General features: G+C 40.1%; 2 protein-coding genes across 15 annotated transcripts in view; one reads left to right on the forward strand and one right to left on the reverse strand.

Annotated features, from left to right (window-relative positions):
* The window catches only part of DOCK7 (dedicator of cytokinesis 7), a 212,440-nt gene that overhangs the window by 85,633 nt on the left and 99,327 nt on the right, over positions 1-27,480 (reverse strand). For all 14 annotated transcript variants that reach the window (XM_053248313.1, XM_053248310.1, XM_053248309.1 and 11 more), the window contains exon 14: positions 26,946-27,108. In XM_053248313.1, coding sequence (XP_053104288.1) covers positions 26,946-27,108 — 163 coding nt within the window. The remainder of the gene's footprint in view (positions 1-26,945; positions 27,109-27,480) is intronic.
* Positions 1,930-21,461, forward strand: ANGPTL3 (angiopoietin like 3). The gene is made up of 7 exons (XM_053248315.1): positions 1,930-2,492; positions 5,401-5,511; positions 5,973-6,081; positions 8,194-8,307; positions 9,789-9,884; positions 17,833-18,105; positions 20,482-21,461. The coding sequence occupies exons 1-7, from the start codon at positions 1,977-1,979 to the stop codon at positions 20,664-20,666; spliced, it is 1,404 nt and encodes a 467-aa protein (XP_053104290.1). The 5' UTR covers positions 1,930-1,976; the 3' UTR covers positions 20,667-21,461.

The following is a 27,480-nucleotide window of genomic DNA, read 5'->3' on the forward strand; positions in this document are numbered from 1 at the left end:
ATTTCAGCTCTCACCCAAACCAGTTCAGCGCCAAACCTATGCACAAACCTCGGTTCGTGCACACACCTAGTCAGAATATCCTTTAATCGCATGAAGAAGGCACTCATCTCAATGCCCTGGATTTTGAAGTGTGTTTAGAAGGACAATTCAGATTAACAATTAAATGATGCCCCCACAGCATGTCGGAATGTCCTCCTGTGACATCAGGGTGGGCACTCTTTCAACACAACCCTGTTCTGATCTGGTGTGCTGGGCCAGCAAATCTGAACCAAACCAAAGTTGATAGTTTCATTTTTAATTTGTATTCCTTCCCCACCTATGTTCACATTTGGCAAAAAAGAAAGATTCTCTGATACACCAGTTGACAGCTTCATCTCTAAAATTAGATATGTTTTAATATTGTACCTATATTGTCACTGGTCAACATGTTCCACAGCGTAATGAGAGCTGTTCTGAGCCACTTGCACTGGAAGCGCCTGCAATTTTGCACAGGAGTGCAAATACTTGAAGTAGCACACACACCCTTCAGGAGTGCTACTTGCATTACCTGACATGACAAGCAGCACTCTGTTAACAGTAGGACCCACTGGGGCTGCTGCAGAACTTCAAAGGAAGTTTCAACAGTGTAGTGACAGGACTGCACACTGCTTCCAGGTAGCAATGCAGCACTCCATTCAGTCGTTTCCAATGAAAAAGAACACTGTGCTGCTAACCCCAAAGTGGAGTAGTAGTAGTAGCAGCAGTAGCTGCAGCTGTTTGAAGACATTCCACAGCTGCCCCTTCACTGTAACATTGGGGCTGCTTTGAAGTTCTGCAGCAGCCCCAATGCGTTCCTAGTATTGACTGCGGGCTGCTCATTGTGTCAGCCATGATTTCCAATCTAGGTAGTGGACCCAAAGTGTGGAAGTACTACTTAAGAATCAGCAGTCTTGTGCAATACCTACAGACCCGCCTCCCCCATCCAGTTACATCCCGTCTGGTCAGATCATCTCAGATGGCCCTTTTGTCGGTCCCTGATTTCCGAGAGGTTCGGGGCGCTAGGACCAGTGAAAGGGCCTTTTCGGTTGCTGCCCCACTTCTTTGGAACTCTCTTCCCCTTCAGATTTGTTTAGTCCCTTCCTTACTGTTTTTTTAAATCTCTACTGTCCTTTTTTGCCAGGCTTTTGCCCTGTAGTTTACCTATTTGGTTTTTTAATTTTTTGTTAGTTACTTTTGTTTTTAATTTAGAATGTAATTTTAATGTTGTCTTGTTCTGCATGTTTTTGTGTACCACCCAGAGTCTTCGGAGTGGGCGGTATATGAAATGTTTCAAATAAATAAATAAATAAATAAATAAATTACCACCAACAGTTCATTTGGAGCTCACAGCAGGACAGGCAGCTTGGGACTGTAAGTGAACCAGTCCACAACAAACTGGCCTCCAGGAGATGCAGTTCAGTCCGCGATCGAACTGGACTGAGCCCAGTCCATTACAGACCAGTTTCTACCCGGTTCCACAATCCAAGGGTCTATACTTGTAAAGCGGAATTCTGCCTTTAAAAGGCTTCTAATGGTGGTTGTGGGTGAGGCAACGAGAAGGCACGTTTAAAAGTAGGTGCTTACCGATCTGCTGGCAGCAGCTCCTGGAAACCCCAGTACTCCACCCAGCAGACCACTGGTACAGCAGCGGCACGGTTATGGAAGTTTTAGAGTTTTAAAACAAGTTTTCTGTCAAGAAGTTTGGCCCTGAGAACTATTTATTCTCAGAGCAAAATTCACCGTAAAAAAAAATTCCATTCAGTAGGGTTCATCTGTTCTAATGGACGAAAAACCTACAGAGGACACAGGTTACATTCACTCAAGTTTAATGATCAACTACTCCAACTTGACTTTTCATAACTGAGCAGAAGTGTATATTTATAGGCGTAGTAAGCCCTGTCACACAGGAAGACCAAGGGCAGCAAACAGAACAACTCTGCTTCGAAGGCTATTAATAGATGTTGAACAGAAAGAAAATGAAAATAATTCTAGCATTGCCCTTCATCATTTCTCTAGTTATATCAACTGGAATAGATGGAGACCATACTTCCTTTGAACCTCTTGCACCTCCTGAACCAAAATCAAGGTTTGCTATGTTGGATGATGTGCAATTACTAGCCAATGGACTTCTCCAACTCGGGCGTGGCCTTAAAGACTTTGCTATCAAGACTAAGGGGCAAATGGAGGACATCTTTCAGAAGCTTAACATTTTTGATCAATCCTTTTATGAGATCTCACAACAAACCAATGAAATTAAGGAAGAAGAGGAACAATTGAAAAAAACAACTTCTAGATTACAAGTCAATAATGAAGAAATAAGGAATATATCACTGGAGCTGAATTCAAAGATTGAAGTTCTTTCACAAGAGAAAATCCAACTTCAAGATAAAGTAGGGAGACTGGAAGAAAAATTAACTAGATTGTTTCAGACCCAGACTGAAATTCAAGAACCTGAAGAAATTGCATCACTTAAAGTAAGTAGATCTGAAACAGATTTTGTAGAGTCAAAGTAAAGTTATTCTGCGTACTGATGTGGGCCAAAGCTGTGAAGTTATTACCAATGCAATGCAAGTGTACATTTCAAGAAATAAAATATTTATATTTTTTGGAAAAGAACAATTGATTCTTAATTACAAATTATTTTCTAAAACGTTTGTTATGGATTTTTATAAAATGTATTTCATGGCACAAAGCCACCTTGCTACTCTGATAGTTTGGGCTTAACAGTGAAATATCATAGTATAGCATAGTGGTTAGGAGAATGAACAATTAATAATGAACAACAAAACAAAACATAGTTTGAATTTCAGCTCTGCCATCAACTCACTAGGTAGACTTAAGGCAAGCCACTCCATTCTCAGCCTAAGCCCCACCATCTGAAATATGGGAAGAGTAATAGAGGGTTGTTGTAAGGCGCACAAAACAAAAAAATACATACCAAACACTCTGAACACACAAAAGCATTATACAATTGCTAAGAATTATTATTAAATATTAAAATTGCATATTTGTTTATATATGTTGTGTGATTTACCAAAATGCAACTATTAGGCAAGCAGCAAGGGCCCTCCATCAGGCTGAGGAAGATGAAGTACCTTCCCGACAACCCCCCCCCCAACCTTTTTAATTTTTGTTTGATCTTTTAAAAAGATTGTGAGCCCTTTGGGACAGGATTATTTATTCTAAAGAACGCAGAGCCTTTTGGGAAGAGTGGGATATAAATGTAATACATACATACAATAAATAGCTTTAATGAAAGTCAGGGGAATAAACAGCTTTAACAAAAGTCAGGGAGGACTTGTTAACATTTTAAACATTTTAAATCAAACAGACAAATTATTTACCACATTTATGGATTTGAAAGCTGCCTTTGATACTACTGAGCTTCTGTGGTCTAAATTGTCCGACAGTATCAACAAAAATCTCTGTATTTAGTTTGGGTACTTTACTCCAACACTTTTTTGAGAGTGAGATTATCAAATTCTGGTTTGCTTACTGAATCAATTCCAGCAGATAGAGATGTCAAACACAGATGTGTTTAGCACCCTCTGTCTTTAATTTGTTAATTATATAGTCCAATATTTGAATGACAACCTTTCTCCACAATTAATTAGAGGAAGAAGAACCTCCTTTTTAGCCTACTTTCTAGTAGGCTTATGAGATCACACAGCATTCTGTGCGTGTGTCTGTGTATCCGTCTGTCCCATCAACTTTGCAAAGCCTGGACCAATATGAACCAAATAAGGTACAGTTGTAGGGACACATAGGGACACCTCAACGGCATCGTTTGTGATGATAAAGACTCAAGGGACAGAGACCATCAATCAGAATTTCTCCAATATGGCCAGCTGTGGTACAATCAGAGATGTAGAGAGACAGCCATATCCCTGGCTTTTTCCAAGTCATGAAAATTCCAGGGTACAGAACTTTCCAGTTGGGATCTACAAAGCCCAAGGGATTCTAATGGATACCCTATAACAAGGACTAATTTCCTATTAGTCTCAAGGAGACAAATTTTTTCAGCAACTAGGGAACTGAGGTGCCAAGATGTGGCATTCTAAAAAGATATACCACCCTTGTGTGATTTTGCTTTCTATGCATTATTTACCCTCAGGATTAAAAGAGAGTCATGAAAGCCAATACTAATTCTCCTCTGCAGAATTCAAATTATTACTTTATTATTACATTATAACGTCAGATGGGGTGGGGGGGAGGACTACCCAATGCAGTAGAGAACTAGAAATGAAAAAAGTAAAATTATGAGATTTACTAATTGATTTTAAACTTTATTGCCTTCCTTCCCCCTGCCCCCCAGATGAAACTTTTTTAGGACTATTGAAAGATGATGTCATAGAAGTGGCTTGCAAGTGACACAAGGCTGTTTTAAAATCAAGATGAAATCACTTCTGCAGAGATAATTGTGGGTGTCTGTTCTGTAAGAAAGTCTTTTTCCTCCAAACAGAAAAGCAGCTGTTCTAAACCAGTTCAGTGGTAGGTTCCCTTGAGTTTCAACTACTAATCCACTTCTTTAAAGCAGAGGCTAGCAACATAAAAGAACAGCCCTGCTGGATCAGGTCCAAGGCCCATCTAGTCCAGCATCCTGTTTCACACAGTGGCCCACCAGGTGCCACTGGAAGCCTACAGGCAGGCGTTGAGGGCATGTCCTCCCTCCTGCTGTTACTCCCCTGCAACTGGTACTCAGAGGCATCCTGCCTTTGAGGCTGGAGGTGGCCTATAGCCCTCTGACTAGTAGCGGATGACAGACCTCTCCTCTATGAAGTTATCCAAACCCTTCTTAAAGCCATCCAGGTTATTGACTGTCACCACATCTCATGGCAGAGGATTCCACAAGCTGATTATGCATAGTGTGAAAAAGTACTTCCATTTGTTGGTCCTAGATTTCCTGACAATCAATTTCATGGGATGACCCCTGGTTCTAGTGTTATGTAACAGGGGGAAGAATTCTCTCTATCCACTTTCTCCATACCATGCATGATTTTATAGACCTCTAACATGTCTCCCTGCAGTTGTCCTTTTTCTAAACTAAATAGCCCCAGGTGTTGTAGCCTTGCCTCATAAGAAAGGTGCTCTAGGCCCCAGGTGTTGTAGCCTTGACTCATAAGAAAGGTGCTCTAGGCCCCTGATCATCTTGATTGCCCTCTTCTGCACTTTTCCAGTTCTACAATGTCCTTTTTTAGATGTGGTGACCAGAATGGTACGCAGTATTCCAGGTTTGGCCACACCATAGTTGGTTGGCAACTAAGATTACAAGGCAAAAAAGATGTGACTGATTGTAAGAACTATCAATTAAAACAAGATTAAGATTCTATTTAGCACAGTAAGCCATTGCCTTTGATAACATTATTTTTGCTCTCCCTACAGAACTTTGTGGAGCAGCAGGACAACCACCTCAGATACCTTCTCAAAACAGTTCACGTCCAGCATGCTCTGCTTGGCAAACAGCAAGAGCAAATACAGGATCTGGAAGAGAAGGTAGAGCGGCTGCTTATCTGAATGAACTCAATTCTGGGTGTTGTTTCATAAAAGATATGGGTAATTTTGGGGAGGTAACTGTGACAGGAACAGAGGAAAGAGGCAGACGTGGGAGATAAAGAAGCAATCTGTTGGACAAGTGGGATAAGAATGGGTCTTGAGTAATGAGCTTTTGATTTTGTGTTATGAGAAAAAGTAAACTTTTACTGCACAACCAATCATATATTTTCTCCAATATGAACACTGCTCCTATTGAAATATCTTTCTACACACAATTACATTTTCAGGTGTACATCTAAGGGCAACACTTTCCTACAAGGATGGGCATCTCTACCATTAGCTCACCCTCCACCCTCCCCTGTTCTCCCGCTGCATTTGGACTTACAGAATGTTTGCACATGGGTGACCTATGTTCCTGATATAGACAGACAGAAAGACAAATAAAAATTCTCTCTTTCCAGCTAAGCAGCCCAGGTTTTCAAGATGACACACATATTTTATTTCCCCTGAAGGAAGATGAAGCAAAGAATATCCAACCTAATAGAACAGAGAAAATTCAAGATTATAAAGGTAATTCCACATAATTATGAGATGCTTCACACATAATATTGTTCATATGCTAATTTTCTCTGAGAAGAAAAAACCTGTATCCCTGTACAGTATCATCTGAGAATACCATTTTAGTATCTGTTTTTGCTGTGCTAATACCTGTGTCAAAGTTGCACTCTTTCATATATATTTAGAAAATTTCATGGCAATTTTTTTCATTATCCTATTTTGGAAGTACCCTGTACAACGATGAGTTTCCTTCAGTCTATCAAAAGCCTAGGTACATAAGCAACCCAAATACAACGCATTAGGGCTCACATGTAAATAATCAGAAATCTGCTACAACTGAAGTTCTAGATGGGAAGCCACATGCACCTACAAGCTTAAGAACATAAGAATAGCTCTGCTGGATCAGGCCCAAGACCCATCTAGTCCAGCATCCTGTACAGAGCCTGATTGTAGTGATAAGTATATATTTTTGCAAGGAGGTCAGCTATTTCACATTTGAGTTCTTTGAGGACTCTTGGACAGATGCCATCCAGACCTGGTGATATGCTAGTTTTCAATTTTTCCAGACAGTTTAGAACATCATCTTGTCACTCCTATCTGATTCAGTTCTTTAGCTCCATCCCCGAAAAGCCTGGTTCAGCTCAGTATTCTCTGCCGTGAAGACGGATGCAAAGAACTTATTTAGCTTAATAATCCCTTTCACTTCCTCACTGTCTAATGGTTCAACTGCCTCCCTGGCAGGTTTCCTGCATCTGATGTATTTAAAGAAGTTTTAAACTTCAAGTTCCCCTTGATGCTTTAAGCTAAATGTTCCTCAAACTCTCTTTTCGCCTCCCTTATTGTCACCTTGCATTTCTTTTGCCAGAGTTCTCCTCATTTGGACAGGCCTTCCAATTTTGGAAGGAAGTCTTCTTCCCTTTTATGGCTTCCTTGACTTTACCTGTTAGCCATGCTAACTGGACTTTGTGGTACCTTTTCTCCTTTTGGGTATACATGCTAATTGGGCTTCTAGTATTGTGGTTTTGAGTAAACTCCATGCATTCTGGAGTGAAGTGACTCTCCTGATTTTCCCTTTCAGCTTTCTTTTCACCATTTTGGAAAAGTTTCCACTTCTGAAATTCAAAGTGTCTATGTTAGACTTCCTTGCTGATTCTCTCCCTGCATGTGTGCTGAACTTGATCACACTATGGTCACTGTTCCCTAAAGGGTTGATGACACTGACATCACGCACCAGGGCCTGGGTGCAATTTAGGATTAAGTCCAAGGTCACCTTCTCTCTGGTTGGTTCCAAGACCAACTGTTCTAGGGCACAATCGTCCAGCGTATCTAGAAATCTGACCTCTTTGTCTTTACCTGACTGTGAATTTACCCAGTCTATGTTTGGGTAATTGAAGGTAATTGAACCCTGCCCTGCCTGTCCTTGACGCCTCCCTGATTTCCTTCTGCAACTCCTAGTCACTGTCAGCGTTTTGATCTGGAGGGCGATAGCACATCCACAGTAGCACATTTCCTTTCAGGCCTTGTATTGTCACCTACAGGGTATCTGTGGAGGACTCCGGTCCTCCTAAGTTTTCTACCTTGTTAGATTCTATCCCTTTTTTAACATACCATGCTACTCCACCTCCAAGGCGCCCTGTCTGTTGTTTGTATAGAGTTTATATCCAGGGATAACAGTGTCCCATTGGTTCTCACTGTTCCACCATGTTTCTGTTATGCCCACTCTATCTATTTCTGTGTTAGCAACCAAGAACTCCAGCTTGCCCATCTTGGCTTGGAGGCTTCTGACATTGGCATATAAGCACATATACACTGAATCTCTTACCTGGTGTATGCTATCTTTCTTTTGACTCTTTGACCAGCTAGCAAAGCCTCCTAGCTGCTCTTTGTGTGATTCTGCTCTGTCCCCTTTTGTTTTATATGAATCCTTTATACCCTCACACTTTAAAGGATAGCATTTACCGAACTGGATACTGCCCAGGTCCTCTCAGCTATTCCCCAGGCGTCATTTTAAAAGCTGCTCTGCAACTTTTTTTTATTTTAAGCACCAGCAGTTTGGAGTCGACGCTTTCTAAAGTTATCTCTCCAGTGATACAGTTGTAAGTTTTAAACTCTTTCTGTGTTTAGGCAATGCTACTGATTGTACTTGGATTTACAACAGAGGAGAACGATCCAATGGGATCTATTCAGTTAAGCCCAATGGATCCAAGGCATTTAATGTCTATTGTGAAATGAAATCAGGTAAGACTGGTCACACCAGCAGGCAATCTTGTCCTCCCTTTAAAACTTACCCTGATCTTCTAGAAAGCACCTGCTATCCTAAATTAAGCTTAATACTTCATGAGTTTGGAATACATATATTGCTGACATCCTGACTAAATTACTCGATGGAAGTCCTATTGAAATTAAGTAGTTCTTTAGAGTAACACTGAGTAGTACTACTGAGTAACTTAAGTGTGAATGTCAGCCACTGTTTATATATCCATGATCTGCACATACAAATGCTGATGATATTTAGAACTTTTAAAGTGAACAATGCACATCAAATGGGTTCAACAGAATAAAAAGCCAAGAGGGAAATACTAGATGCATATTATAGATTGCTATTGTACAGCAGTGCAGTTTTTTCTGCTACTAACAACATTAAAAGGTCAGCATACATGTATTTACTTAAACATTACTTTCACTTTTTGGTTTTCACAATCAAAGTTTTACAAATCAGATCAACTGATAGGCAAATAATGTAAGTACACCATAGCCTGTCAGTTTAGCTCCCCTTACACATCGACTGTGGCCAGTTTTAAAATTATAACTGACTATAATGGAAAATACATGATCTCAATGTACACATAGAACCGATGCACATGGGCTTTTTTTTTTTTAAAGTTTACTTAAGGTTACTGCAAAATGCAGTGTTGCTAAGCAAGCTTATCAAGAAGTCAGATGAATAATTTCCTTTTTTAAACTCTTTAAACTCCCCCGAAATGTGCACCGGTCCTTGCAACTATGTTTCCTGTGTGAGCTGACTGTCACCTTTTTGCAAACTATAAGTGATGGAAGTACATTTGGGCATAATACTGTTCACCACATCTTGTACCTTGTAAAGTAGCCCTAAAAGTGAGCTGTGTACTTCAGAAGCCTGGCCACAACTCTTGCCTCAGCAGTTCTGGCTGGTGCGTGTTTTATTTGTTCTGTAGCAAAGATAATAAGGTTTATTTATATTGTCGATGCTCTAGCTGTACATGTGGCATTCTGTTCTCTTTGCACTGGTTTTCTGACTAGAGCGGCTGTCACACAGTCTTATTTTCCAATAATCTTTTAATGAGAACAAAGTCAGGCTGCCCAATGCCTGGGTGTTTAATCATAGCTGGCTGATTATTATACTTTTATTAAAACACAAACACAAGACTCCATAAAGTAATTTGCCCAATTACTATTGTTCCAATTGAACCACGAGGATGTCATGACCTAATAAATAAATCATGAACAAGGACATCTCTTTCAGTTGTGGACAGATTTCATAGGCAAGGGATACTGCATATGAAAGTGCACCTGCAGGTGTCAATGCCATCAATATTCCACAAAAAGTATATGTATGCAGGTGAATGGTGCATCCAGTCTTGTGCACAGCATTGACAGTGAAGCACAGCGTGAAGCCCCAAACAAATGGCAAACACAGCCAAACAGGCCATACTTATACCCTTTTCTCCTCTGATTCACAGAAAGCTCATGGACAGTCATTCAAAACAGATCTAATGGATCACTAGATTTCAATAAAACATGGGAGAGCTATATGAATGGTTTCGGCAACCTTGACGGTAAATGTTCACTTTTTGCTACATAACTTTTTCACAGAATATGTTTTTATGTACTAAATTGTTAGTTGAAATGTAGGTGGTGAAAATGTGTCTTGAAGCAATTAAGCGCTGAGTCACATTCCCTTTTTCAGACTTCACCAACTTGGTCTGATTATTCACACACCTACCTGCATTAAGCAAAGAGGCATCTTTCAAAGTGGAGATTATCTTATATTTAGCTGGGGGAAAGCAACTGGCTCTATCCAACCCCAGCACAGCATCCCTCCAGTGGCTGTTGCTGGTATGTGCCTTATGTTTCTTTTTAGCTTGTGAGCCCTTTGGGGCAAGGGATCATCTTCTTTATGTATTATTTATTTTTCCTATGTAAACCGCTTTGAGAACTTTGGTATATAAATATTGTAGTAGTAGTAGTAGTAGTAGTAGTAGTAGTAAGGTTATTCATATCCCAGATCTCCACTCAGTCCAGTTATTAATTGTGTGTGTACCTAAGTTTGGGGATCAGAGACAGACTGGGACTTCTGTTGGTGTACCGATCACCCTGCTGCCCAACGGAGTCCCTAACCGATCTGATGGACTTGGTCTCAGGCTTGGAGTTGGAGTCTCACGCTTGCAGGGCGGGGGGTGGGAGAGGACTTCAATTTTCCTTTGGAACCAATTAGTCCAGAGCAGCTTGGGAGTTCATAATGGCGATGACAACTATGGGCCTATCCCAAGTGGTCTCAGTTGCAATTAGGAACTGACAGAGGGAGTATGACTCTGCTTGGTCCTTTTGGATCTCCCAGTGACTTTCGATACTATCTAACATAGTATCCTTCTGGAGTGTCTGAGGGAGTTAGGAGTGGGAGGCACTGCTTTGTAGTGGTTCTGCTCTGACTTCTCAGGCAGATTCCAGATGGTGTCCCTTGGAGACTGTTGCTGTCCAAACTCTGAACGTTTAAATGGCATTCCCCCAGGGCTCCATACTGTATCCAATGCTTTTTAACATCTTCATTAAACCGTTGGCAGAGATCATCAGGAGATTACGTGCAGGGTGTTATCAGTATGCTGATTAGGGATGCACACAAAATCGTTGTTCCTGGTTCAGTTCAAGTCAGAACTGGACTTGAACAGGTTTTGTTTTGGCATCCTGAAGTTCGGGCCTTGTTCAGGGGTACCAGGGATGGTATTTTAATGGCCTCCAAGGTCTCAGGGGTTGCTGTTGCGGCTGTGTGTGGGGTGTCTCTGGCGGTTCCACCTCCCCCCACCGGCCTCCCCATGGGCAATTCCGGTCCTCTACCAACTCACAGTGGTCATTTTGGAGGCCGCCACGCATGTGCATGGGCCATTTGCATGGCTGACCTGACCATGTACATGACCTGTGCACATGCACGGTGCTCGAAGAGGGAGACTGGTGTGGGGAAGAGGAACTGCCAGATACTACCCCCCACCCCCAGCCACAGGAGAACCCCTGTGAGGCCTCGGAGACAGTAAGTCTGCCATTCTTTTAAAAAACGGAGCCAACCCCAGACCGACTTATGGGGTTTGGATCAACCTCGAGCCAAACTAGGCCCGGCTCAAAGGTGAGCACTTGGAGCAGACCGGCTTGATGGTGAACTAGATCAAGGTTGAGCCAGTTCGCACATCCCTAATGCTGATGACACCCAATCTATTTCTCCATGTTAACATCATCAGGAGAAGACATAACCTCCCTAAATGCCTGCTAGGAGGCAGTGGTGGGCTGCATGAGACAAATTGTGACTGGATAGCAAATTGAGACTGGATCCAGATAAAAGGGAGGTACTTATTGTGTGGGGTCAGAACTTAGGAGACTATTTTGATCTGCTGATTCTGGATGGCGCCACACTTCCCCAGAAGGAACAGGTACGTAGTCCTGGGGTACTTCTGGATCCAAATCTCTCACTGCTGCCCCAGATTGAGGTACTCTCCAGAGGTACTCTCTTTCAGCTTTGGCTGATATCCCAGCTGCATCCACTTCTTGAGATAAATGACCGCAGAACAGTGGTACAGATGTAGTAACCTCCAGATTTGACTACTGCAATGCATTCTATGTAGGGCTGCCTTTGTATGCAGTCTGGAAACTGCAGTTTGTACAGAATGCGGCAGCCAGCTTGGTCTCTGGGTCATCTTGAGAGACCATATTACTCCTATACCAAAAGAGCTACAGTGGCTCCTGATAAGTTACCAGGGGAAATACAAAGTGCTGGTTATAACTATAAATCCCTAAACAATTTAAATTTAAGAGAATGTCTTCTTCGCTATGAGGCCCACTGCCCACTGAGATCATTCGGATAGATTCCTCTGCTGTCGCCACCAGCTCATCTGGTGGCTACACAGGGACGGGCCTTCTCTTCTGCTGCCCCTAGACTTTGGAATGCGCTCCCTGCTGAAATAAGAGCGTCCCCATCTCTGACAAGTTTTTAAAAGCCCCTAAAGACTCATTTTTTCACCCATGCCTTTTAAATTGTTTTCATTTTCATTTGTTTTATGTTGTTTTCAACTGCTCAGAGACACAAATTTGAGGTGGTCTACAAATTTGAAAAATAGATAAATAAAATGTGTTACTATTTACACATTGAGGATCACCGGCACATAACTATTCAGTCAAACTGGTTGACTACTAGTCAAAATGGGTTTTCTGAATGGATCCTACATTGTTAGCCATGGAGATATTTAAAATGTATGCACAGTGAAGGATTATGCAACTCCACCTCACATCCAGTTCTGCTTGTCACTTGCACTTAGAACTTCATGTTTGCTTAAGAGCCTACAAGCATAGAGCCTGCAGTCATGTGAACATCAGGTGGAGCAAAAGGAAAATGATACAATCCCAATCCCTTGCAATGTGTACATATTTCTATATCAGCTATCTATCTATCTGAGCTAATTAGTTCAGTTCTAAGAAAATTATAAAGCTTGTTTTTGGATATGTGGCATTCAGTTTTATTTTGGTCTCTGACCAGCAATACAAAGTAGACAGATAAAAAAGCACTAATAACCATTCATGCTTAGCTATTTTTTTCCAATTTGGCTCTTAAATTACTATTTTTTAGTGGCTATTATTATTATTATTATTATTATTATTATTAAGACACTAGTATTGTACAGACTATTTTGTGAATCAGCCCATTCTAAAAATCTCAATACTCATTTAAACTTGGCATAAATTTAAGAAAATGGGAGTACATGAAGAGCTGATAAAAATAGCAGTTCTGCTTTCTCCCAACCTTTCGCCATTGAAGTCACACGTGACTAATACAACTTATTTATGGGCAAGCCAATCATTAACCTTTTCTATCCCATCCCCCACTTCCACTGACATGGCTAACCCCTGCTAACTTGGCAAAGAGGCACCTTTTAACGTGGTGATTCTTTTTATTTAGCAGGGGAGAGTAATCGGCCCTCTCCACCCCCAGCACAGTACCTCCAAGTGACTGTTGCTGGTGTCTATCTAATATTCCTTTTTCAATTGTGAGCCTGTTGGGGACAGGGATCCATCTTATTTATTTATTATTTTTCTGTGTAAACTGCCCTGAGCCATTTTTGGAAGAGCAGTATAGAAATCGAATTAATAATGATGATGATGATAATGATGATGATGATGCAAGCCCAGGCTTGGGCTGAAATAGCTGCAGCACTATCCTCTGCAAAACAAAGTGGGCAAGATTCATTCTACCTGTCCTTCAAAATCCTCCAATCCTTGAACACTTACCATTTGCTACACCTTTTTGAAGATACAATGCTGCTTCAGAGTGCTTAGGATACAGCTTTTCCTCAGCAATGGTGAAGCAGCACCAATCGTCCTTATGCTGGTTCTAGGATAGTACCTACTTCCAACCTCTGCCCTGCAAACACTCTCTAGCACATTGAGAGAGGTCATCTGTAAAGAGCCATTTCCTAGGCTATTTGAGAGAGTATAGACAGGGGGTAGCTATAATTGAGTGAATAGGTTCAAAGAACCTGGGGCTCCCAGCTCCACCCTTACCTATTTTCTTCATTATCTCCCTCACTCAAAGGGGCCACCAGAGAGAGGGGTAGACATGGGCCCCCTCTCCCCTAGTTATGCCCCTGAGTATAGATGACACAGTGTCTATGTCTGCAAATTCATCTTAAGATTAGCCAATACACATAACAGCCCGAATACATTTCTACTGTTTAAGAAAGTCACTTAAGCCTTACACTTCCTCTTTGAGACTTGTTTGGAAAAGTGCTTTGCAGAAATGTGTGCCCAAATGAGGCTAGTGCCTATCTGAGAACCTTCACATCATATTGGAATAAAAGGCTATAATGGATGTTGCAAGATTTTGCCATGTGGTGAGAGACACAACATTGTGCTTTCATGACAACTACATAATGACACTAAGTTAGCATTAAACTAAATGGTTTTTCCTTGACACACAAAATCCTCATTTCTAGACTAAGCCAGCCAATCACAGTACCAAAATAGCAGACTAAAAGAAACCACCCTTATTTGCATTAGTTAATCATCCACTTAGGACACAAGGTAAGCTACAGAACATTCTATCATCTAGCATAGTTTGTTAAAGATCTGTTTCAACAAAGGTGTTATGATGGAGCAGGAATCAAGGTAGCAACATTGCCTGGTGAGACAGGGCATTGGGTAGCATATAATAGCAATTACATACAGTAGTTTAAATCCTGACTCACTTGGTAGTACGTAGTTCAACTGGCTTCACTTGCAAATTATTAATTTCAGAATTGTAGACTCCTTTTTACCTATCAACTGAAAAAAAGTTGACTCAAATGCTGGAATAATTATTAAATTGGTTATATGAACTTATGAAGCTGCTTTACACTGAGTCAGGATCACTTGTCCATCTAGTCAAGCATTGTTTCTCTGACTAGCTGCAGCTCTCCAAGATTCTCAGGCATAGAAATCTTTCCTAGCCTTACTATTAAACATCCTTTTAAACTTGAAATGTCAGTTGAATTTGGGATCTTATAAATACAAAGAGTACAGCATTATCGCTGAGCTACAGCTCTAAATCATGTATTTAACTATGTAGTCTTATCTAAACAAATGGCTCTCTCACTAGATAATACCATTCACTCCTTAGGATACATTTGCATAATATAAACCCTATCATGTGCTTGATAAATCTGAAGATAGATAGATAGATAGATAGATAGATAGATAGATAGATAGATAGATAGATACAGGTGAAACTCGGAAAATTAGAATATAGTGCAAAAGTCTATTAATTTCAGTGATGCAAATTAAAAGGTGAAACTGATATATGAGACAGACGCATTACATGCAAAGCGAGATAAGTCAAGCCTTAATTTGTTATAATTGTGATGATCATGGCGTACAGCTCATGAAAACCCCAAATCCACAATCCCAGAAAATTAGAATATTACATGGAACCAAGAAGACAAGGTTTGTAGAATAGAACAATATCGGACCTCTGAAAAGTATACAGTGTACTGTGCTTGATTGGCCAGCAATCTCGCCTGACCTGACCCCATAGAGAATCTATGGGGCATTGCCAAGAGAAGGATGAGAGACATGAGACCAAACAATGCAGAATTGCTGAAGGCCGCTAATGAAGCATCCTGGTCTTCCATAATACCTCATCAGTGCCACAGGCTGATAGCATCCATGCCACGCCGCATTGAGGCAGTAATTGCTGCAAAAGGGGCCCAAACCAAGTACTGAATACATATGCATGCTTATACTTTTCAGAGGTCCGATATTGTTCTATTCTACAATCCTTGTCTTCTTGGTTCCATGTAATATTCTAATTTTCTGAGATTGTGGATTTGGGGTTTTCATGAGCTGTACGCCATGATCATCACAATTATAACAAATTAAGGCTTGACTTATCTCGCTTTGCATGTAATGCGTCTGTCTCATATATCAGTTTCACCTTTTAATTTGCATTACTGAAATTAATGGACTTTTGCACGATATTCTAATTTTCCAAGTTTCACCTGTAGATAGATAGATAGATAGTCTGTTTCAAGGAGTGTGGGAGAAAGGAGCAGGGAAAGGCCCCAATATATTGTATGTTTGACTCTGGAAATGTGGGAATTATAACGCAGTCTTCCAATGCTAAAAACAACACATACATACTAGCTTACTGAGATGTTAAATCAGTAGAACTTTTCCACTGCTGGAAGAAAGGTGCTTTTCTCCAGTGGAGATGTTACTCAAGTATATTTTATAGTCATAGTTCTGAACACTTCTGACACTCTCTTAGCTTAAGCACCTACTCTCTTTTTCCTTAAAGTTCCCTTCCCAGTTTCCTGGGAAGTGCTCAAACTGCGGTTCATGCACATCCTTAAAGCCTAGCTTAGGGATATTTTCTGTGACGAAAATAAAAATGTAGTTTTCATTTCCTATGAATGATGTCCTTTACAATACAATCCTATACACATATGTGGGAGTAAGATGCCTGGAATTCAGTGATCAGTTCAGATTACGAAGTAAACTATGGTTTGTTCAGTAATGAACGCAGCTGGAATCTATATGCTCATCCCTCCCCTTCCCTCATACATTTGTGTCCATTGTAATCATGTTCTGGTGAAAGCACAGCTCCACCCCTTTTCCAAACTCATAGCTCTAACCAAGCCACAATGTGGACATCAAGGCTCAACAACAAAGCTGAGGAGGAAAGGGGAGAGAGAAGCACCAGCTTGGGCTGACTGGGTAAACTGAACCGACCTAATCAAACTCATATCTAAGCAAATATCAGTAAAAAATTTAATGTTTTTGTACACAAAAAATGTGAAATGTGTAATAATTCTAAATGTGTAATAATTATGTAAGGTGTATCACACACACACACACACACACACACACACACACACACACACACACACCACTCTTAAGGTTTAGGGACAGGAAGAACTGACTTTTTTTAATAATACAAGGTGTTTTTTACAACTCTAGCTAAAAATCTATTTTTATTTTTATTTTTTTTTAAGCAACAAGAAGTTGGATATTTTTAAACCAGTGCATTCAAGGGGGAAAAACAGTGACTTGGAAAGAAATAATGGAAACACTCTCTCATATGAACAAGATCAAAAGGTCACAATGATATGTTGCAATATTAGTGTTACGTTTGTCTAGTGAGGAAATCTGAAGAAAGATAAATCATTTCCATGTTCTGACTCATAAAATAAACAACCCCCATACTCAGCTAATTTTTTTTAGCTCCAAACACCCTGCTACCTCTTCTAACTTGGAATGGCTCCTTTGGTCTATATTATAAACAACAACTTGCCCAGAAAGTGGCTTAATGTATAGTAATTATGTTGAACAAAAAGGAAAGGAAAGGTTGTGCCATCAAGTCGGTGTCGACTCCTGGAGACCACAGAGCCCGTTGGTTTTTTTGGTAGTGGTTTACCATTGTCTTCTCCGGTGCAGTATGAGATGATGCCTTTCAGCATCTTCCTATATCGCTACTGTGTGATATAGGTGTTTCCCATAGTCTGGTCTTATCTGAACTTAATGGGCTTGTTTCGAGTAAACATTCTTAAGATTGCACTGCCTATAGTTCACTTAAAATGCTGAATTTAAATATTCTACAGTAAATGACACTGCTAAAATGCCCATTAAATGGTGCATTTCTTTCTCCTGCCAAACATCCTCATTTCCATTGCAATTAACTTTTATATATGCCACTTGCTTCACTTATCACAGAGATTCATTCTCACACTTTGGTTAAGTATGCTTTGAATCCTTCCTTGCAGACTTCAACAAGCTCCAAGATTCCATTCTATTTATATTTTATTTTATTTTCCCTTTTTTTATTGCTCATTAGAGCATAATCTAAAAGATATAAACAAAAAGAGATTTTCAGGAGAAATTCTCTGATAAGTTCAAGGACTCCCAAGGCTCAGGTGGTCTATCTAATTAATAGAATGAACAAATCTCACCTTCACTCTATCCTAATAGTTATGTTTGTGCAACTTATATTTCCAGGAGAATTCTGGCTGGGCCTACATAAGATCTATTCCATTGTAGACCAAGGTGACTACATCCTGCGCATTGAGCTGGAAGACTGGAGAAATAACAAACGTTACATTGAGTACACCTTCACAATGGGGGGTCCAGAAACAGACTATGCTGTTCGCCTCTCCAAGATTACTGGGAATATCCCCAGCGCTCTTCCTGAAGAGAAAGAAATGAAATTCTGTACAAAAGATCATGGTAACAACACTGAAAGAACAATCAACTGTCCAGAAAGTGACTCAGGTAGCCATTTTCTAAACATATTTATGCTTTTATTGTTATTGAAATTGACAGCAGCTGTTTAGCTTATCATTAAACTTGATGTGGAAAGATAATCAAATATACTGTTCTAAAAATGAAGAATCAAAGTAGAGCAGGTAGGGGAATCATGAATGGGCCCTCATTTAAAAAAAAATATTCACTAAATACAGAAAACGGGCACTTGCAAGCCTAAGCTATCATTCTTCTGCTAATTCTCCATAGTCAAGAAATCTTTTTATACAGTGTCCAATTGCGTGATCTCCCACCTCCTTTCTCTATTAGCCTGGAGGGTTATATCCTGAGATTCTTCACAATATGCAAATCAGACTAGAATACTTATCACCTATACATTTCTGGTCCCTTTCTACTCCTGCTGAGCAAAAAGGCACATTTTAAAGTATTGGCTCTCATGTTTAGTAGGGAGACAACAATCATCGCTATTCAAATCAGCATAGCGTTCCTTCAGTGGCTATGCTGCCCCCTGAAATTCTTTTTAGATCGTGAGCCCCTCTGAGGCAGAGAATTATCTTCTCATTTATTTTACTATATAAACCAATCTGAGGTATATAAACATCCTAAATTAATAAATGCAGGTGAACCTTGTTATTTGCAGTACCACTATTTACAGTTCCACATATCCATGGTTGGATAATATGCACCCAAGCTCAATATTTGCAGTTAAAAATATTTGTGGTTAAAATTGGGTATCAGTGGTTCCATTTTGCTCAAAGAAGCCATTTTTGTGGCTCTTCTGTTTTTAAAAAATATTTCCCCCCGTGATTTTTTGTGTGGCCAAATTGGTTGTTGGCGGTAAAGGGGGGATGCTAAACACCCGGAGACCTACAGGGCACAGTATGGCACTTTATTTAAATAATTTCCACAATTGCCCTGACTTTTTATGCCCTCCAGGAACCTAAGGCCCCAATTCCCATTTAGTGAGTGACTCGTCATCAGCAGAAATTGATGGGAATGGTACCCCCAGAGATAATGAGGTCTACCGGACCAGAATACCATGCTGAGCGGAAATAGAACTGATACAATGCTTAATATTTTGCTAAAGGTCGCAAAGTGAATCAGGAATACACAGAAACAAGACCAGAACTGTTTTTCTACACAGTGCTAATAAGCAAGTCAGCAGAATATAATAGCGTTCTGTAAGCCTTCACATGAAATAGGGCAACACCTTTATAATCTGAACAGCCTTCTTCTTGCCCAAACTTTGATCACTCTTACCCAGAGCACTCTTTTTCTATCTTAAATATTCTCTGCCAAACTCCCACTCAAAATGACCTAGTAATCCCACTCAAAATGACCTAGGTATATGACATAGTTATGTACATTTGTTAGATAATATGATGAAAATACACTGCACTACAAATGAACTAAAATAATTTACTGGCTACTTTGTATTCCAGTTCATCTATCTAAATGGGGATGGTAAAGTTACAGTATATTTTTATTACAAAGGTCTTCCAGGGAAGACACAGGTAGATTTGAAAAGGGTATTCCCAATAATACTGAATATACGAAATAAACAAAAACTCTACTTTGGGCATGCACACTTTCATATTTTGTTACCTGCTGGCTAAGTAGTAAGTTCAGTTATCAATTGGCACAGTACTCGCTGCATCTGCAGCCTGCATTTACGCATGCAGGTTCTCTATGTGAAGTGAATCTATATAAGGAGCCCACATGAAAGTCCCCAAATTCATGTTTACATCAGGAGAGTTGGAAGTATCTTGATGCCTTACGCCATCCAACAATCCAGCCTTGAGGCTCAAGCAACTTAAGAATCTCCAATGTAGTACAAGGAGCTGGTGTATCAAAATGTGAGAAACTCATGAATACGTCTACATATTGGCACTGCCTGTTGATACATTTCTGGGAAAATTACAAGGTGCTTGTTAAACAGCTTAGGCCCTGGATATTTAAGAAAACATCTTCTTTGCCATGATCCCCACCGCCTGTTGAGATCATCTGGAGAGGTCCATCTGCGGTAGTCGCCAACTCGTCTGGCGGCTACTTGGGAACATGCCTTCTCCATTGCAGCCCCTGGACTTTGGAATATGCTTTTTGTTGAAAGAAGAGACTCCCCATCTCTGGCAACTTTTAAAAAGGCACTGAAGACACATTTATTCACCCAGGCTTTTAATACGATTTTTAGTTTTTATGTTTTTAATACTGGGTTTTAAATGTTTTAATTGATTTAATGTTTTAAACTATTTTAATTGTAAACCAACCAGAGACACAAGTTTTGGGTGGTATAGAAATATTTTAAATAAAATAATAATAAATAATGCTCACATTAATTACCGGAGCATCACATTTGAATTAAATGGCATATATTATATTCTTCAGGTGGCTGGTGGTTCAGTGCATGTGAAGAAACAAACTTGAATGGAAAATATATCAAGACAAGTTCAAAAGGAAAACTAGAAAAGAAGAAAAGAGGGCTATACTGGAAGCCTCAGAAAGGAAGATCCTACCTTCTAAAATCAACAAAAATGATGATACATCCTACAGATTTTGAGAATTTTGAGTGAACTTCTTCAGAACTGACCCAAAGCCATAAACTAGTTTATTCACAGCATACTGAAGGAATCTTTAACTATTCAAAGGAATCAGACTAAAGAATGTCATCTGACCTTAAGGTTTATTTTCTTTACATGGTTTGCTTTGTTATACATAAAAGCTCAGAGTGCCTTCATTATAGTCTGGTATGATCAAGAGACAAAGAGGGCTATAGAGATGGACAAGGGTAGCCAGTCTTCCAGATCTACTGCTGGCTCTGGAAAGCCATCGCTAGCCAGCTTTCCTCAGCAACAGAGGAAGACGTATCTGATTATTTTACTGTTGCTAGGGAGTGGAAGAAAGAAGGGGCTTTCCCAGGCTGGGGTTGAGTTTCTCCCATCAGTGGCGGAATTGCCTGAGAGCTGCCTTTGTCAAGAGAGGCAGCTGAGGGAGAGCAAAGTCAATGTGCTGTGGACTTCAAAACGAGGCCTTCAGCAGCCAGCCTATGGCACCTTTCCTCATACCACTAGAGCTCTGATTCCTTAGCATGCCAGGCAGATTAGGCTCTATGGGTCAGGTGCATTCTTCAGGCTACAATACCAGCCTGACCTTGTCAGCTGACCCCACAAGCCAATTTGGGCACATCAGGCTGTACGAAACCCTTGCATCCAGGCTAGCTTTACAGCCTGAGCACTGTGTTCTATTAAGAAGCAACACAGACTCTCTGGTCTTGCCTTGGGCGATTTTTCTTTTTTTAACCATATCAAGAAAAATTGGATTCCTAGTGATTTTGTAAAAAAATAAAAATAAAATGAAGTACATAGCAATGTGTTTAAAAACACAAAAGACTTCTGTTTAAGATGAAGGGCAAAATGTGTACAATTTCATTTACAATGGACTTCTGGGGGGGGGGGATTTTCCCATATCATAATATGACATCTTTGGTCTAACAAATTAATCAATTATCTTATATACACATTAGTCTAGCCATGCCAGAAAGTATATTACGTTGAAAGTAATACAATGCTTCTATCCAGTATCCAGGTATTTACTCTCCGCACATAGTTTCCAATTATCAAGAGAAAGAAATTTGTGTAAAGCCCTCCTGAGAAAAAATATCTCTCCTTGATTGGGGAAATAAAATTAAGTTGATGGAGATGGAACTAGAGGTGCACTAACCCCCGGACCTTGGGGACCTGGTCTGGTCCTCCCAAGTCCAGGGGAGCCTCCAAATAGCCTGGGCCAGGGACTTCCGGCTACCAACCTGCACCTGCCCCGCCAAAACTCCGCTTTTTAAAAAAAACCCTCTTACCGCAGTTTAACTCTTTTTAACTCTTGACATCACGGGCTTGTGATGATCTCTCAACTGTGCAGGCACACCTCGTATTTGCTTAAAGACGCTAGCCCGAATGGATGGGTGCAGTGCCGATCCTGCTCCCACACAACAGCCACTGGGGGAGGGGGGAGAGAAGGACTGCTCCACTCCCCCCACAACCACCTTTCGGCAAGAGTGTTTCTGTTTTGGGGTTTTTTTTAAGTGGAGCTTTGGTTGGGCAGCTCCCCCCATGAGGTTTTTTTGGGGTCGTGCCGCTGAGCGGTCTCTGAACCCAAATTACCTTAGTGAGCCCCTGGATGGAACTTGCAGAAAGGATCTTCAGACAGTAATTATATTAAGTTTATTTGTGCACATTTACTTGTGGACTATAAAAATGTTTTGTATAGCATTATTTTTAACATATTATAACATTTGTATGATAGGTCAGCTAGATTTTTATCTAGGCTAAGTGATGGTATAAGAACAGCCCAGTTGCATCAGGCCCAAGGCCTATCTATTCCAGCATTCTGTTTCACACAGTGGCCCACCAGATGCCTCTGAGAAGCCCACAGGCAAGAGCTGAGGGGATGCCCTCTCTCTTGCTCTTGCTCCCCTGAAACTGGTATTTAGAGACATCTTGCCTCTGAGGCTGCAGGTGGTCTATAGCCACCAGACTAGTAGCCATTGATAAACCTGTCCTCCATGAATTTGTTTAAGCCTCTTTTAAAGCCATCCAAGCTAGTGGCCATCAGCACATCCTGTGGCAGAGAATTCCATAGATTAACTATGTTCTGTGTGAACCTTCTGTGGTCCTAAATCCCCTGGCCTTCAGTTTAATGGGATGACCCCTGTTTCTAGTGTTGTGAGAGAGGGACAAAATTTTATCTCTCTCTCGATTCCATGCATAATTTTACATACTTCTATCATATCTCCCCATAATAGCCTCTTTTCCAAACTAAAAGCCCCAGATGCTGCAGCCTTGCCTCATAAGGAAGGTGCTTCAGGCCCATCTTGGTTGCCCTCTTCTCACCTTTTCCAGTTCTTAAGTGTCCTTCTTAAGATATGGGGACCATAACTGTATGTAGTGCTCCAAATGTGGCTATAAGTAAATAGCCAATTTGAAAATACTCATAGCTAATTTAATTACAGCTCTGATCTTTGTATGAGCAATACACATACTAACATGGATATACTAAGAAGCAATGCTTTAAACATTTGTTTTTATAAAGACCTTGGCACTCAGACTTTTTTTTATTCCACATCCTCTCTTCTGAAAGCCCTATCCTACAATATCAGATGTTAGGACATTCAGAACCAATGTAAACTAATCCAAAGCGAATGCAAAAGCACTGCCTGCAGATTTCAAAAAATTTGGAACAGATGCACTGTTCATAATAAAGTTCTTTATGCAGGAAGATTCTATATCTTACTGTGAATATTCAGCAAGCAGATAAACCCACACATTATGTCTGAACCAGCCCTAAGCCTTCAGACATGAAGCAATTCTTCCCTGCAATTCTTCCCCAGGTGTAAATAATAATAATAATAATAATAATAAACAAACAGCTTATTTGTTAGAACAGAGAAATTGTTCTCTGGGCAGCTCACAAAAGAGGATTAAAACATACAATAACACACATTAAATCATAACAGACAAAAAATAAAATACAATACAAAATACAATACAAAACAGCTTAAAAAACTCATTTTAAAATCAGTTAAAAATCAGATCAAATCTGAAAACCAAAATGTAAAAGGCCTGGGTAAACAAAAAGGTCTTTTCCTGGCATCTAAAAGAACAAAGTGATGAAGCCAAGTGAACCTCACTGGGGTGCAACCACCAAAAAGGCCCTCTCCGTAGTAGCCACCCGCCTTACCTCGTTTGGCAGGGGCACCCAGAGGCGGGCCTCTGAAGACGATCTTAAGGTTTTAAGAAGATTCTTAACAAGATCTTAAGTATTATTCCAAGAGATGTAAATGCTTTTAAGATAAGCTTAGGGACATGTGGTGTTAAAGCAATGATGTTGGAAACGCTAGAGCTGTGATTTTAGATTTTTTATGTGGTTATTGTTTTTCAAGAAGAAGAATTTAATCTCTAGTAAATATTTCTCACTATTTGTAGCACAGTGCAGGAAACTGGGAACCTACACAGTCAACTGCGTATTCTCATTAAAGGTGACTTTCAGGTACGAGAAATTATAAATTCAGAATTGCTCCCAGCTTGAAATTCCACTAAGTCTATGCCCAACATTCCCGTTGCATACTGAATATTCCACAGGAATGTGAATAGGAGTAGGGCAGGAAAAGCTAAGCTGAAATTGAAATTGAAACCTCCATTCACTTCTATAGGGCTTAAATAGGGCCAGACTGAAATGAATAGAAGTTGTGTGGCAACAGTGTTGTGTGGACTGCTTGAGAGATTAATTACTAGTAGAAATGAATAATGGGAAATACTTCCCCCCAAAATTGCTCACATGTATTTAGAGCAGGGATTCTCAACGTTGGGCCCCCAGATGTTATTGGACTTCAACTTCCATAATCCCCAACCAAAGGACATTGGAGCTGAGAATTATGGGAGTTGAAGTCCAATAACACCTGGGGACACAACGTTGAGAATCTCTGATTTAGAGCACAAACAACATATCAAAATGTGCTGAACTGAAGTGAAAAGAAGAACAAGCAACAGTTAGGCCTAGTACTTAATGACAACATACAATGCTAAGTTTAAATGTTACATTAATATCAGGCTCTTATATACTACTTAAGCTTATCTATACAATACTTATTCTTATAAGGACACTGGCACTATATCACTCACTCGAGGAAGCTTTGTAAACGTGACAGCTGAGTCTTAAAGATACAAGAACTACGATGCTGGGTCAATCACTAATGATCCATAGAGATGTCTAAGGGGAGGTTCACTAGCAAGTCATCAGTTGCTCTTAATCTGCTTCAGTGTCTGGCAGTTAGGTGTATATGTTGTCTGAAAATTGAACTTGCATTTTGGGCTATCATGGCTGGTAGCCACTGATAGTCTAAGTATTTATACATTCAGTGATACGAATTCCTTCACAATATCCTGTAACATCATTCTGAATCTTGTACTGAGTGAAAAAGAGTACCTGCTTTGGCTCACCTTAAAATCCATTATAAAATTCCAAATCTAATACTGTGCTATCTGAAGATCATTCACCCTCACTGCCTTATTTGAAGAGATACCAAAATGGTTGTTCCCATATATACAGTATGGTAGAGTATCATTCCCATATATCATGGAGCAAGAGGCTGCATGCTGCAGCATTTTGCAAGGTTTACTCCACATTTGAAGGTTATGACCATTTCTGAAGCACATGTCCTGCTTGACTCAATGAATTCACTGAATAAACAAACCTTCCCTCACATATTGATATGCTTTAGCATACTGAAGCACCAATTTCTAGAAGGTAAGTTAAGGACAGTTCCTCTTTAACAATGCAAACAATACATACTATCAATCACCATTAGAACAATTGTTAAGATTCCTTTTCTCTTCAGTGGCCCAATACAGGTTTCCCAAGAAAAGCCAAATCTAGCATCTCAGTTATATCACAAGGCCGTCTGTAAATATTTTGTATCATCATCTATTATTTGGTAGCACTGTGTCCTTGCTAAGACTTTTACCAACATTGATTTATTGCATGCTCCCCAATGGTTGGCTGACCACAATTATTATCTCTCTGCTCTAATCCCTAAAAATATACATAGCTGAAGAGATACATAGAATTGCCTTCCAAACCCTATTCCTGATATGGCATTGAAGACAATTACATTTCTCCTTGAGACACAAGAAACTTGCTCTGTTTCTAGAAGATTTCAGAAGAGGCTATTCTAGAATAAGGAATTATTTCAGTTTTACATATCTAATTGCTGCATACAATTTTCTTAGAAAGATAGCTTTTTACAGTCTTTCATATCATAAATCAATGCTATAAACAAAGACCATAAATGGGGGTGGTGGAATCTGCCTTTCAACTTAATTCCATACAATTTTCTTTGGCATATTCCATTTTCTAATGCAGTACATTTTGTAGCAAGACTGATGGAAGCATGTGAGCTCAAAAATGGCATAATCTTCTTTGTTTCAGATTCATTGTATTCAAATGGCCCTTAGGAAAGACAGAATTATATATGGTAGAGCCAAGTACTTCTAGCTTCACAGACTTGTGAAGTAAAATGTTCAATCCAATTTATATGGATGGTGTGGTTCCTTCTCACATCAGTCTAGGTCATTAATAGGAAGACAACGGCATGGGAAGAAATCACATCATTCACCCTGCCCATGTGATTTCTCCATATTAGTGGTATGGAATCAGACCACGAAGAAGCAACTTTCATTCAGCTGTGGTCATATGAATGCTCAGTATTCATAGCTCACAGATTTGTAAGATAGCATACAAGGATTAAGTACTGCATTCAGTTCCTATGTTCACCTTCAATTGATGGAAAGCTGCTTCAGCTTCCCCTAGCATAAGAGAGCTAAATCGTGGACAACAGGACCTAAAGTGTGGTCAGATTATGATACATTGTTCTGAATGACAAAGCTCACAGATGATATTGATTAATATAAACAATATAAATATGAACTGAAGAACTTGGGGTAGGGGGTTCACTTTTTTTTTTTTTTAAACAAGACCTGAACCATTCTGATTGTGTGAACAAGAAATGATTCTTTTAACTAATTCGTCACATGTGATCTTATGAAATGCATTGAAAGGTTCTAATCTAAACAGCTTTTACAAATCAGAACAAGATGGTGTGTGTGTGTATGGTTTTATAAAATGAGATATTAAGAAATTCACCTTAGAATTCTCTGATGCCTGACTGGACTACTAAAATTGTGATTTTCCTGAACAGACTCATTTTTTTCCAGTGTGATCTGCCTCAATCATTACATCTCAATGAACACAAGTGTTATGCATTATGTGCAGTACAAATAAAGTCTAATTTTTACTCTTACCTATATATTGTATTTGGAATATAAACGTCCCTTGCAGGAAATTCCAGGATCTCTCTTGTTGGTCGAACTCTACTATCAGGGTAAAGTTTCACTTGCAGCAGCTCAGGAGTTAAACAGTAGTGTGGGTTCTCTGGGGCTGGAGAGATATCTATCTTCAACTGAGCTACGTGGAGAGAGATAGCAGTATAATCAAGCTGGTAAACATACACTGCCTTTCTTTAAACCTTACTTTCTCAAGTCCCTGCAGAACATGGATTTTGGCAGCCCTCAAGACATAATTTTGGGTGGCACAAAGTGCTTCCAGAAGAAACTGAGTGTCTGGCTACACATCCCTGTCCCCTTTACCAAGTCTGGCTAGGCTTACCAGGTCCAGCCTCAGAGCAGGGATGAGGAGGGGGTTGACCATCACTCTGTGCTTCCTCCATCCCAGGCTGCTTGCTCCTTGTATCTCCAGGACCCCCTGACACTCGCCACCAGCCAGCCTCTCATCCCTGGCTGGTTCCTTATATGCCTCCTCAAAGACTATACATTGTCT

The sequence above is a fragment of the Hemicordylus capensis genome, chromosome 4 (genome assembly GCF_027244095.1).
Source record: "Hemicordylus capensis ecotype Gifberg chromosome 4, rHemCap1.1.pri, whole genome shotgun sequence".
NCBI classification, from domain to species: domain Eukaryota; kingdom Metazoa; phylum Chordata; class Lepidosauria; order Squamata; family Cordylidae; genus Hemicordylus; species Hemicordylus capensis.

What these genes read in the sequence shown, in the direction of transcription:
- ANGPTL3 (XM_053248315.1), top strand. Translation starts at nt 1,977, where the DNA reads ATGTTGAACAGAAAGAAAATGAAAATAATTCTAGCATTGCCCTTCATC. An exon ending in GAAAATTCAAGATTATAAAG is followed by an intron (nt 6,082 to 8,193) that starts GTAATTCCACAT and finishes TTCTGTGTTTAG; the next exon opens with GCAATGCTACTGATTGTACT. An exon ending in CTATTGTGAAATGAAATCAG is followed by an intron (nt 8,308 to 9,788) that starts GTAAGACTGGTC and finishes TCTGATTCACAG; the next exon opens with AAAGCTCATGGACAGTCATT.